We start from the raw sequence: 13,432 nt of genomic DNA, 5'->3' as shown, positions 1-13,432 counted from the left end.
TAAATAATTCAACCTGACGTCACACAAAGTGGGGGAAGTTGTAATTGGAAACCAACCATTGGGCGAATGTCAACAATAGCAACTGTCAGAAGTGTCAAATCAATTGAAGAGTACGTAATGTGTCAGTAATGTTTGAAATAATAAGTTTGTATTTATGATAAAAAACAATAATCAAAAGCAATGTCTCAAGATACAGTTCCCTCCTTAAGCCAATACTTCGGTGCAACTGGAAACAAAGAGGACCAAATTGATTTTTCCCAGGAACTCATTGACACTACAGGACAAATTAGTAATTTAAATATAGAGGACAATCAGAAAACTACTAATAAAAATGAACCAGAAGTATGTAGAATATTTTCAGAAACTCCTATGCAGTCAAAAGATCCCACAGAAGCATTTTTTGATTTGATTGGTAATACCAGTCAAATGACTGGTGCAAATAAAGTTATTTCAGATTTGGGTCTACCTACCAGTAATGAGGAAACTTATAGTAGTTCAAGAATTATGGTAGGAACTGAAACGGACAGACGCAGAGATGCTTGGATTCCATGTGAAAAGACCAGACAATGTTTAATAGCAGCTGCAACAGCTACTCCTGGTACATACTTTCCACAAAGAGAGTTGTTGACGATGCCAGGAGTACTTCTAGAAGAAGAATTGGTAAGTCAAAATATAATATATTTATAGTTCTTTTGAGTAGGGGAGTTTCAGATAGTTGTATAAATTATGGGTTAGTGTAAGTTTACTAACTCTGTTTTTGAAAAAATTAGATTCTAAATAAAGTCCTCATTATCCCATAGAATTCTACAGAATCTCCCCATAGAACCGATTTGGTTCTAGATTCTAATTGTTTAGCTAGATCCAAATAGCATCTCTTAGCAAAGAGGATTTGTCTCCTGATTTTGTTTTTTTTTATATTATTTTTTTTATTGACAAAAGGGCCAAGATATACATATAATTTGTCTTTTTTAATGAAATGGTATGAGGCAATACCATATTCCCTTTTGTCTTTTTCAGAAGTTGTCTCAATGTTGATATTTGATATATTGTTAACTTTTCTGCCTAGAAATTAATTATATTTTCCCACTATATTCTCTGCATAGGTTTTTATGTAGGAGCATAGGATATAAGAGAATATTTTATATAATAAGCAAATATCCTTTTTTTTTTAATTGCATAAGTATACCAAGTACTCAACATTCCCCTCTTTCTGATTTATTTTGTCATCTATTGTTTTTATCTAATCAGATTTTTGTGTATAGTATGTACATAATGTTCTATATAATTTTATATATTATTTATGTTAATATATTATATATTATGTTAATATATTTTCAATTACTAAGATCTGACAGTGATGATTTTACTGGTTATGATTTTTGTTGTCAGTTTCAGGACAGTGCTAAACAGGATATAAGAATTTGTTGTATCAGTATTAGTAGTTGTTCAGTAAGAATAATTCCACCAGTACGTCTGATGAGTCCTGCTAGGCAAAATATGTAAAGTGAATTGTAGAGGCACTATATGTGCAATCGAATTCTAACTGACTTTTCTGTATCTTTATTTACTTGTATTTTGAGTATAAGAAACCAGATCACGAAAGGTTCTTGCTTACAATGCAATATTAGATGTAAAATCTTCGTTTAATTCCACCATAGTTTAATAGTATTTGGAATTCTGTTTTGACCTGAAACCCTTCAGTTTTCTCTAATGCTTCATTTATCTCTTCTATGGTGATGATCACATTTTCTATAATTGACATTTGAAATGAAGAACAAATTTTTATTTATTAATTAAGCCAATAATTTTTTGACTAATTTTAAATATATTACTTTTTTGTTTTAGGGAGATGCTGTAGGGGAAGCTGTTTCCATGTGCCTTGGAGAAGCAGAAGCTGCTCAAAGAAGAGTATTAGGTGCTGGTGATGTAACACAAGATGAACGTGGCCTTAGGGAGTTGGTACAAGCTGGAGCATATAGAGCAGCAATTAACTTGACTGCCAGACTTCTGACAATTTATGGTCAAGGTAGAGGAAGGTCCGGTCATCCCAGTAAACATTCTCCACATTCCTTACAACTTTGGTTTACAAGAATAGCGTTGTTGATAAAAACAAAGCTGTTTAATATTGCCAGTGCAGAAGCAGAGCCTTTTGGTAATCTAGATAAGCCAGATATGTATTTTCAGGTAAAGGCATTTTGCAAATGTTTCTTTAGTTATTAAGATCCTCTGTAAATAAACAACACTACTTACTGCACAAAAAATTCAAACATCTCCGTATTTGTAGTTTTAAAGTTGATAATAATTAAATAAAGCTTTATAAATGAATAGTGAGCAATTCAATATTTGTTTCAGAACATTTCTCTATAACTTCTTGATGTCAGGAATTGAACTTAAATTATCATGTCATAATAAAATATGATACGATTTTAGCTACCTAGTCCAAGATATTTAAATGTATCCCTATATGCACAATACTTTAGATGTTTTGTATTGCTTCAATAGAGTGAACATATTGAATGATAATGACAAAACATGAGAAACATATTCAAGTAGGAGTCTAAAATAAGCACAATATACAGTTTTAACATATTTGATGCCACCCTAACTTAGTGTAATACCACATTTTTGTAATGGATACTTAGTTACGTTTTGAATTAATACCTCTCCCCAAAAATATTTTTTTTATAAAAAACCTATTGCTTATAAGCTGCGATGGCACTGAATCTTGAAGATCGCAACCAGATGCCATCGAAGCTTATAAGCCTTCCCCATAAAATCAAGTAAATCTTAATTTATTCATAATACATATTCCATAAAATAAATTCCAAGAAAAGTCAATAGGTCTTTTATGTTTTCCAATTGTTACTGGTTTCCATGAAGTAATTCTGGAGTTTTGTTTTGTTGCTGCTGGCAAAAATAGGTTTTCAGCATTTATATTTGTTTTATCAACTTCTTTCAATGGTGCTACAGCTCAAATTGAGTCTTGACCGCTTGTAATTTCTGCCTCCAATATACGCGGTCCTGCACTGCTCGCCTTTTAAGTTCTGATGTTCAGCAAATTGTGCGCAGCTGCTCTCACTTTGTTCTGCCATCTTTAACATGGCCCCCCTTTTGGTTTTCTGTCCTATATTTGACCATCTAGAGCTTTTCTTTGCTGCCTTTTTTTTGTAAGGGCTGCCCTTTTTTTGTAAGGGCTGCCCTTTAGCGACTGGATGCAGGTCTTTAACCTATTGCTCTTGCGCTATCAGGTAGATACCCTTTCGTTTTTTTTTTCTAAATAAATTTGACGATAATTAACATTTTTTTGTGTTGAGCGGCACCAATTTCGTAGTTATATTTTAGTTGCTTTTTAGTTGGTCAGTTAAATCGTGGCCTATTTACTTAATCTGAAATCGGTGTAAGTTCACTGAATAGTCCTTAATCTGACATTACACGATATCAGAGTAACAATGTAGATGAAAATAAAATTAATAAAATGAGAATACCGATGGTAACATATCAAGCGCTCAATCATCAAGGTGACACAATGGCACGACCAATTTATTTACGAGACCATTCACATGGTACTAAGAAAGAAGAGAAAGGAGAACTATTATTTGCGTTGTAATAGAATAATGTATACTGTAACATAAGTATAGTGAAGTAAGAATGTCATTTGTTATATTTTGTCTTTCAAATTTTATTTCATTAAATTTTGTGTTTAACAATTTTCCCTTTAACAGTTTTATCCAGATATGTATGGTGGACGACCAGGTTCAATGGCATCATTTTCATTCCGTCTGTTACTCGCCGAACTTCCTACGCATTGTGGAAAACCTAAAGAATCCATAACGAGACTATTCAACCTTCTCGCAACGATTCGCCAGATTCTCTCCAACCTCAAACACGGACAATGTGAAGATGGAAATCCCATGGAATTATCTGAAACGGATAGGAGTGATTCTTTACGACTTTGGATGGGCAGAGAAGTCAGAGTTATGCATTCCATAATCAATTCGGCTCTCGCTGTCAGGGATTATGAGTTGGCCATGGATTTATTGGGACAACTATGTGAAAGGTAAGGCATTTAAAAATATTAGTAAACCCTACACTCCAGTCGTCAGAGACGAAAATGCCACTGAACCTCTAAAAACCATACAAACAAGCTGAATTTTGCTAAGAATATCAATTTTGAGACTCCAAAAGTGATTCAAAAAAGTTTGCCACTGCTACCCCCGGACTTCTTTCCAAAACCCCCGTACGGAAAACATTGATTTACCAAGAATCTGTACGCAGTAGAAAAAAATGTTTCAGACAAGAAATGTAGCTGAGATAATTTTAAACAAAAATGTTTATTAGCACTTTTTGTGTAAAATGAACTGTTCTCTCAGAACCAACGCTTGAAGCGGCCAGTGATTTTGAATGTCAGCTACGCGCGTGAAATCAATTTTTTAAATAAAATTTTTACCAACTTGACGGTAAAAATTGGATATATTTTAATCAGAGTGTCATATCGATATTTGAAAGGTGAAGAGTGCAGCTTTCGTACCCAATTATTGAATTTCGCCGAAAATGAACTCATTTTCCATAAAGCTGTTAAATAAATAAGCTTTGCACAATTTTTTCTATTTTTTACGATTCTTATGAGATTTGAATTCTCATTCTCAAAAATTGCATACGAAAGCTGCACTCTTCACCTTTAAAACACATTTTAATTTTTGTCGATAGCACACTTTGATTAAAAGATATCGAATTTTTACCGTCGAGTTGATACAAATTCTATTTAAAAAAATTATTTAACGCGCATAAAACATTTAAAATCGCCGGTCGCTTGAAAGTATTGTTTCTGACAGAATGGTTCATTTTACATGCAAAGTGCTAATTATCGTTTTTGTTCAAAATTATCTCAGCTACATTTCTCGTTTAAAACATTTTTTTCTACGACGTACAGATTCCTGGTAAATTTTTCCGCCCCCCCCCCCCTCCTCTCTAAGAGAGGGTGGTTTAGAGATCCGGGAATAGCAGTGGCAAATTTTTTTGCATCTTTTTCAGAGTAACAAAATTGACGTTCTCAGCAAAATTCAGCTTGTTCCTACGATTTTTAGAGGTAAAATCTCTGTGTTTAGGTTGACATAATTATTTTAGAGACTCTTATTGAAATGCATCATAATAATTGTTTACGTAAATATTTTGCCGGTTGTATTTATCACACTCTCTAGGAAATGTGGCAAATGAATCAGTTTAAAAAGAACGGCAGAACTAGGTTTACGTTATAAAATAATAGTTTAACCAGAAAGTTCGATAAGCTTGATAAAAATATCCAAGTTAATTATAGTTATATTTAGATTTTACAATTTTCCTAATACAATATTTACAGTTGCATTATTTAAAACATTGGGGAAAATTTTAAATTCTAACCAAATAGGGATAACGAATCGATTACGGTTATGGTACATAAAATCAAATTTAATTATTATGTGGTATACAAAATATCGACTAATTAGTAGTTAATCAGATTACAGGGTAACATTTTCCTAGCGCTGACTATACGGTATTAGGACCGGACTGGATCGCGGCCGGTGCGCCTTTTGTAGCATCTATCCATAAAAAAATTTTAGAACTCATACCCAAAGCAGATGCAGCTACCGTTTCCCTATTTTTTTTAACTTGCTCCCGATTTCGTCGTTTAATTGATTCATGTATGCAATGATCAATTGAGTATCTTGAGCATATATATTGAGAAATGGAAAAAATACTTTTCTGTTGATGAACTGAATTCCCAAAATTACTTCAAAAAACCTCCTGTGTCAGACAAACGACTTTTATTTTAATTCCATCCTATTCAAAGCGAATCCAATAAAAAGCTATTGATTTTTGTTCTGCAAGTGTTTTTTTTTATTTGGTGGATGGTCAAAAATTAAATCGTCACTTACGTGGCTTACTTACAATAGAAGTGAGAAAAGCAGTACTGCAGTATTTGTTTGTCATTTTCTGATGGTTCATCAATTTTGTGTCAAGGTTTTAACCGATTTAAACATCTAATTCAAGCAGTAAATGAACATCAAAATGGTCATGAAGATTCCGTAAAAACGTGTATTTCTTATAACCAGAAAACAATTGTTGACTATTTTGTTTGAAAAAAAAATCGCTAAAATGGAAGAAAGACGTATTCGACATAAGGTAGGTGTCATTTACTATCATTAATGTTTTGAAGTTTATAGGAAAACAAGGTCTTGTAATACGGGGACAAGTGCCTACAGGTTTTGACGAACCTGTAGCAAATCATGGAAACTTTTTAGAGATAATAGCGCTGTGTTGTTCTGAAGATATTTTTTTGCGGCATCTTAAAGCAATTACTATTTTAATGGGAATAAGCCACAATTGAAGTTTAAAATAAGCTTATTGACGTTTCAATTTCCACTTCAGAAATCGTTCTCAAAACAAAAACATTAATAAATTAAACAAATTTTGTTTTTTGTTACTTGGTAAAAAGTTCTTCTAATAATTTAATTTTATCTTACTCATTTATATTAACAATTCAAACATATATTATACATTTTAAAGTAGATAACTTTAAAATTATGTTGCCAATATAGCTGAGTTGCGTTCCTGGGACGACTTTATTGTAAGATGGTTCATTCGATTACATGGAATCAACTTTAACTTGAGAATATATCCGTCAGAAAAATCATAGCATGTGATTCGTCTTTAAAAATACAACCACATGCCATGATGACAGTAAAATTCTTCTTTTAGTGATTCCATAGTAAATCATGAGGAAAAAACCAGGAAAAAAACCTCATAATACTATCCCGACGTGGTAAGTATTTGATCTTACATTTAGTTGACTCTCAATAAACACCAGACTGATTTTATGTTTATGTTATATAAAAACATAAATGGTGTATCCTCGATATGTTACTGATTTACTAATAGCGGTATATTCCTTTTATCAACTTCCTCTTTTAATATGGGTAACTTTTGCGACACAATTGGTCTCATTTAGCATAATTAGAGCCACTTCTTTGATTTTTTTTATTTTTACCATCTGCTTATTTTAGGACTATACTTAAATTGTTCCATTGAACTCTATGTTCATTTTCCCATGCGTGTTGACATATTTGGGATATATCAAATTCTCTATTTTTAAAATAAGATTGATGTTCACTTATTCTAACATTTAATGGTTTTGATAATTCACCTAAATAAAACTGATCGCATTCACAAGGTATTTTATAAATACAATTCTTTGTTCTTTCTTGTTCATTGTTTATTAGATTTAGTTTAGTTTATTAGGTTTAGTTTTAGATATAATAGATCTTAATGTGTTTGTTGTTTTGAATGTTCTTGAAATGTTGAATTTATTTCCTATCTTTTGAAGTTTTTCTGATAATCCTTTTATGTATGGTATTGTTATTTTTCTAATATTATTCCTTGTGTATGCTGTAGAATCTCGTTCTAAGTTGTTCTATTCTATTCGGTCGATTGTTGAAAATTATTTGTTTATAAACGATAAAGGATAATCATTTATTAATAAAACATATGTTAACAAATGTTTCTCCTCTAAGAACGAATTTTCGTTAGAACAAGTAATTTTATCTCTATCGTATAAGGATTTAATGATTCCCTTTTTAATATTGATGTTGTGATTTGATTTGTAATTTAGATATCTGTTGGTATGTGTTGGTTTTCCATACATCTGAGTCTCATATCCAGTATCGTTCTTAATGATTAAAACAACCAGGAAAGGAAGTGTGTTATTATATTCATTTTCAATGGTAAATGTTATTTTCTCTTCTTTATCGTTTATATCATTCAGGAATGTGTCCAATAACTCTGATCCATGAGACCATATTCAGAACACATCATCTACATATCTCCACCATACTGTGGGTTTTAAATTTTGTTTAGAAATAATATTTGTTTTAAAATCTTCCATAAATATATTGGCCAATAATGGAGATAAGCTAGAGCCCATTACTAGACCAAATATTTGTTTATAGAATTCACTATTTAGTTGAAAATAGGTATTATAAGTAAATAATGTCAGTAACTCCATTATAGCTGATATATTTAGTGTTGTTCTAGTTGACAATGTATCATCATTTTCTAATTTTATTTTGATTATATATATTATAAAGCGGCTTCAGAGCAGGAAGATCGTGCGTGGACAACACATTTACCCTCCAACAAGTAATTGAAAAACGAACAGCTCGAAACTTCCCTACGCATCTGGTATTTATAGATCTGGAGAAGGCTTATGATACAGTTCCTTTAAAACTCTTATTTAGTGTCTTGACGAAAACGGACCTTAGTAAAACATATCTAAAAGCAATACTGAACATCTATAAATGTCCTCAAAGCACTGTAAAAACAGGAAATACTTTCTCAAGGGTATTTACAGTAACGAAAGGCTTGAGACAAGGATGTTGTCTTTCCCCCACCCTATTCAAAATATATATCCAAGAAGCACTGCACCAGTGGAGACAAAAATGTGCGGGAATGGGGTTGAAGCTTAACAACCATTATCTGACAACGCTGTTCTTTGCAGATGATCAAGTACTAATTGCAAGCTGTGAAGAAGATGCAGATTATATGCTTAGAAAGCTCAAAGATGAATACGAAAAATGGGGGATGAGTATGAATATGTCTAAAACAGAATATATGCGAATAGGCAGTGAAGACGAAGACCCGGATTTGGAAATTAGACAAATGAAAAGGTGCTACGAATACAAATATTTGGGAAGTATTATCTGCAGTAAAGGAACAACGGAACGAGATATAGACTATAGAGTGCAACAAGGCAGGAAGAGTGTTCAAATTCTGAATTCGATACTTTGGTCCAACAAAGCTACTATGAGAACTAAAATGACTATCTACAAAGTAATTGTAGAGCCCATTCTTACATATGGAGCAGAATGTTGGCAAATGACAGTAAAAGGAAAGAAAAAAGTTGACACGGTTGAAATGGACTACCTAAGAAGAGCTTGCCGTATATCAAGAGTAGAACGTATACCTAATTCTGAAATTAGAAGAAAAACAGATAGAGTACATACAACTTCTGAAAGAATAGAAACTAGACAGTTAATATGGTATGGACACGTACAGAGGATGGACGACAACAGATGGCCAAAAAGAGCTATAGAATACAATCCAAGTAATAGAAGGAAACGAGGAAGACCAGCCAAGTCTTGGATACAAGGTGTTATGGAAACCATGAAAGACAGAGCCATTGATGAAGACACCTGGAGAGATAGAAAAAGATGGCGATCGAAATGCGGGAAGCGGCAGAAGCTGTAGGATCCCCGCTTATATATATATATATATATATATATATATATATATATATATATATATATATATATATATATATTGATTATATTTAAAGTTTTATCTAATGGCACATTTGAAAATAAAATATTTATGCCAAAACTTACTAAAATAATATTTGAATTAAATTCAATATTCGATAATTTATTTAAATACTTAATGTCGTGTATTTTTTATTGAACTTTCGGCACTTCATAAAAATGAGGTGTTTTACTTTAAAATGTATAATATGTCTGAATTGTCAATATTGATTTTGGTCTTCAAAATAGTAAATGGCTTATCACCTGAATATTTTCAAGAATTCATTTCTTTCAACAAAAGTATTCATTCTTATAATACCCGAGGTTTAGATGAAATATATGTACCTAGAATTATGTATAAAAGTATGATGAATTCGGTCTTTTTTAAAAGCTTCCTTAAATTTAATCAGTTACCAACATCTGTAAAAAAATGTACTAGTCTCAATAATTTCAAAATGTTACTTAAACAATATATCAAAAATTTATAGTGTACTTTCTTTATATTGTATTATTATTAAGTTTTTTCTATTTAAATAAAGATCTATCTATCTATAAACGAGTCAGATAAAATTAAATTTTTAAATAGAAGAATTTTTCACAAAAACAAAATTTGTTTAATCTATTAATGTTTGTATTTTAAGAACGATTTCCGAAGTGAAAATTGAAACGTCAATAAACTTATTTTAAACTTCAATTGTGGCTTATTCCCATTAAAATAATATTGCTATTACGTAACTATGATAAAAATATAAGTAAATTAGCTCTAAAAGCTTATAAAGCAAGTTCTAAAAAAATGATATAGAGAAAGAGGTAGTCGACGAAAATTATTGAAAATTCAAAAAAAAAGTTATACTAACCACCAACTAATATGATTTTTTTCAGATTTTTAAAAGAGTAAATTTATATATAGAATCATAAAATACTCCCATTTTCGAAAGTATTTTTTATGGACCACTGGAGCGCACTAACAAATCTAAATAAATTCAGAAAAGGAGTTATATTGACTCTACCATTCTCAAATTATTTGAACGAGTAGATTCTTGTGTAGAAGCAGTTAAACTTTTTAAAAAATTATAGGAATATCCGGGTAGTAAAAAATAGTATAACGGATTACAAAGGATATTGATTTAAATTAAAATTAAACTTAAAAAAAATTCACCAATAATTTTAATTTACTTGACATACATTAGGATTTCAAAAGTTTGATTTAAAAAGCCTAGGAGATTGGGACTGTCGCCTTCCGTTCAATATTCAACGCAGAACGTGTATATTATGTGACATTCGACTGATAAACGTGAAATGACAGAAGACACTACAAGCGAAAAGCAGATTTGACAGATTTGGAAAAGAAGAACATTTGATAGCTATGAAAATAAGAAAATTTAATAGACGGAAAATAATAATTAACAGATAACTTGTTAGACGAAAAAGAAGAAGACTGGGCGGGGGCTTGTAATGTCAACATATATCGCACTCACTCTTACTCACCTAAAAGGTACTTCTCTCTCGCACATATTGTTTTCCCTATTCCGCACAGAACCTTCTTCTTCTTAAAGTTCCATCTCCTATCGGAGGTTGGATATCATAACGGCTATGGTCACTTTGTTGGCTGCTGCTCTGAAAAGTTGTAGTGAACTACAGTTAAACCATTCTCTAAGGTTCCTCAGCCAGGAGATGCGTCTTCTTCCTATGCTTCTTCTTCCTTGGATCCTTCCTTGCATAATAATTCTCAGCAGCTCATATTTTTCTCCTCTGGTTATGTGACCCAAATACTCTAGTTTTCTTCTTTTTATGCTGTTCATAATTTCTAACTCCTTATTTAGACGTTGTCGTACCTCAGCATTGGTAATCCTTTGAACCCACTGAATTTTTAATATTCACCACATTCTTCTGTAACACCACATTTCGAACGCTTCTATTTTTCTTATGTGTTGTTTCTTCAATGTCCAAGCTTCCATTCCATATAGTAAGATAGAAAATATGTAACATCTTAGAGCCCTCAATCTGAGATGCAACTGAAGGTCTCTGTTGGTAAGCATTGTCTTCATTTTCACAAATGCTTGCCTTGCAGTTTCAATTCGGACTTTCGGATTTCTCTGCTGTGGTCATTTTTGTCATCAACCCAGGCTCCCAGATATTTGTATGTCTCTACTTTTTCTATTTGGGTTTGCTCTATCATTAATCTTTCATTTCCATATTGCGTTTTGGAGACAATCATAAATTTAGTTTTTCTCTTATTTATTTTTAGTCCGTATCTAATGCAATAATCGTTAATTCTATTTACCAATTCTTGTAGCGATTCCAGGGTATCTGCTATTATAACGGTGTCATCAGCGAATCTTATGTTATTTACTATTCTTCCGTTTACAGAGATTCCATCACCCAGATCCGCTATCGCTTCCTGGAATATGGCTTCACTGTACACGTTAAACAGTAATGGTGACAGAACACAGCCCTGTCTTACTCCTCTCTTTATATCTATATTTTCGGACTTTTGTTCTTCTATCTTTATATTGGCCTTTTGATTCCAATACAGATTGATAATGATTCGTAAGTCTCGTCTGTCTATATCTTTGTTTCTCAGTACTTCTATTAGTTTTTCATACGCACAGAACCGGCATAACTTATTTACTATCGTCCAGCCGTATTGGAGGTCGACCCACACTTTTCTTATGTAATCTAGGTACCGACTATACGATGCGTTTTCTCTTTGTATTTATTTCTAATTATTTTATTGAATTTCTTGTATTCAGTTAAGTTTGTTATGTGTTTTCGCCTCTCATTCATTAGATCCATAATTTCTTACGTTATCCATTTTTCCTTCGCTATGTTTAATTTTTCGTTAATGCGATTCTTGAGTATTGGTTATTTTTGTTTTTAAAGCGTTTCACTTTTCTTTAATGTCTTCATTTCGCACTTGGTTCTCTATCGTTTCTATTTTTTTGTCAACCTTGGTACTTATCTTTCTTTCTTTGGGTTTTTTAGTTGGACAATGTAATTATTCTTGTCACTTTTTGTCTTTCTACTTTCAGAAAAATTTTAAATTTAAAGCTGAATAGAGTTGGATTGTAGACGATTCTTTTCTCGAATATTGATTAAAACATGTTGAAATTCAACTAATATTCATTTATTATTTCAGATCTTATTTTTCCATTGCTCAAATTTTAATTCTTCTTATTTATCACTCTCAGGGCGCAGTTGTCAATATACTCTAGGGCTCTAATATACAAAAGGAAAAATAAGGGGAAATAAAATGAATAAGCTAATATCTAATTACCGACTAGTTTATTCAAAGTAAATTTTACTCCTATTTGTTGTTTTATATTTATTGATGTTATAGAGATAATTTAATTATAAACCGTAATGTTCTCGAAAAGCGTATGTTAGATCCCAAAGCGAAACAAAGGCACCCGTAGTCATTCCGATTATAGACAATATTATGATGAACACGTCTTTAACGATGATAAAAGTTGTGAGTTCCTCAGAAGTTTTCTTTGAAGCTATTTCTAGAATGACGGGAAATACCATACTCATCGCTGTACAGCTCACCGATCCAACTATTGATATAAACAGACTTAGAAATGGAATTATTTCTGCAAATGCAACTAAAACATAAAAATAAATAATTACATTATATATTATTTTTAAAATTATATCTTACGATAAAAAAACATCTTAGTAATATATTAATACAACTAGCAAGCAGGAATGACTGAACTTAACGGAGTATGGCATGATCGTCAAATTACTATGACAAACAAGATGAAACTCGCTTTAACTCAAGTCTTTTCCATGTTTTACTTTGTATGCTACACATGGACCGTCAAAGGATCAGATAGACGACGCATAGACACTTTTAAAATGTGGACATGCAGACGACTGCTTTGAATTCCATGGACGGCTCGCCGCACGAATTTCTCTGTTCTAGATGAAATTAAACCAATCAGCATCTCTCTAGTACTGTTTACTGTAGAACATTAAAGTTCTTTGGTCATATCCATCGCATCTATCACAAAATGTAGCGGTTGGTGGTCCAAGCAAGGCCTCAGAGTCAATGCCAACGCGGCAGATTTCTACAGCGATGGGCAGACATTACTCAAACT

General features: G+C 32.0%; 2 protein-coding genes across 6 annotated transcripts in view; one reads left to right on the top strand and one right to left on the bottom strand.

The window, feature by feature from the left end:
* Positions 1 to 39: 39 nt before the first annotated feature.
* The window catches only part of LOC140432542 (trafficking protein particle complex subunit 12), a 36,907-nt gene continuing 23,514 nt past the window's right edge, over positions 40 to 13,432 (top strand). Inside the window, exons 1-3 of the mRNA XM_072520496.1 lie at positions 40 to 660; positions 1,846 to 2,184; positions 3,723 to 4,057. Coding sequence (XP_072376597.1) covers positions 181 to 660; positions 1,846 to 2,184; positions 3,723 to 4,057 — 1,154 coding nt within the window. The 5' untranslated portion in view covers positions 40 to 180. The remainder of the gene's footprint in view (positions 661 to 1,845; positions 2,185 to 3,722; positions 4,058 to 13,432) is intronic.
* The window catches only part of LOC140432543 (proton-coupled amino acid transporter-like protein acs), a 30,452-nt gene continuing 29,635 nt past the window's right edge, over positions 12,616 to 13,432 (bottom strand). For 4 of the 5 annotated variants that reach the window (XM_072520498.1, XM_072520497.1, XM_072520501.1 and 1 more), the window contains one exon: positions 12,616 to 12,934. In XM_072520498.1, coding sequence (XP_072376599.1) covers positions 12,681 to 12,934 — 254 coding nt within the window. In that variant the 3' untranslated portion in view covers positions 12,616 to 12,680. The remainder of the gene's footprint in view (positions 12,935 to 13,432) is intronic. The other variant, XM_072520499.1, reaches the window with a different exon arrangement.

Source organism: Diabrotica undecimpunctata, chromosome 1 (genome assembly GCF_040954645.1).
Source record: "Diabrotica undecimpunctata isolate CICGRU chromosome 1, icDiaUnde3, whole genome shotgun sequence".
Taxonomy (NCBI): domain Eukaryota; kingdom Metazoa; phylum Arthropoda; class Insecta; order Coleoptera; family Chrysomelidae; genus Diabrotica; species Diabrotica undecimpunctata.
This window is presented reverse-complemented; position numbering and strand designations above follow the sequence as displayed.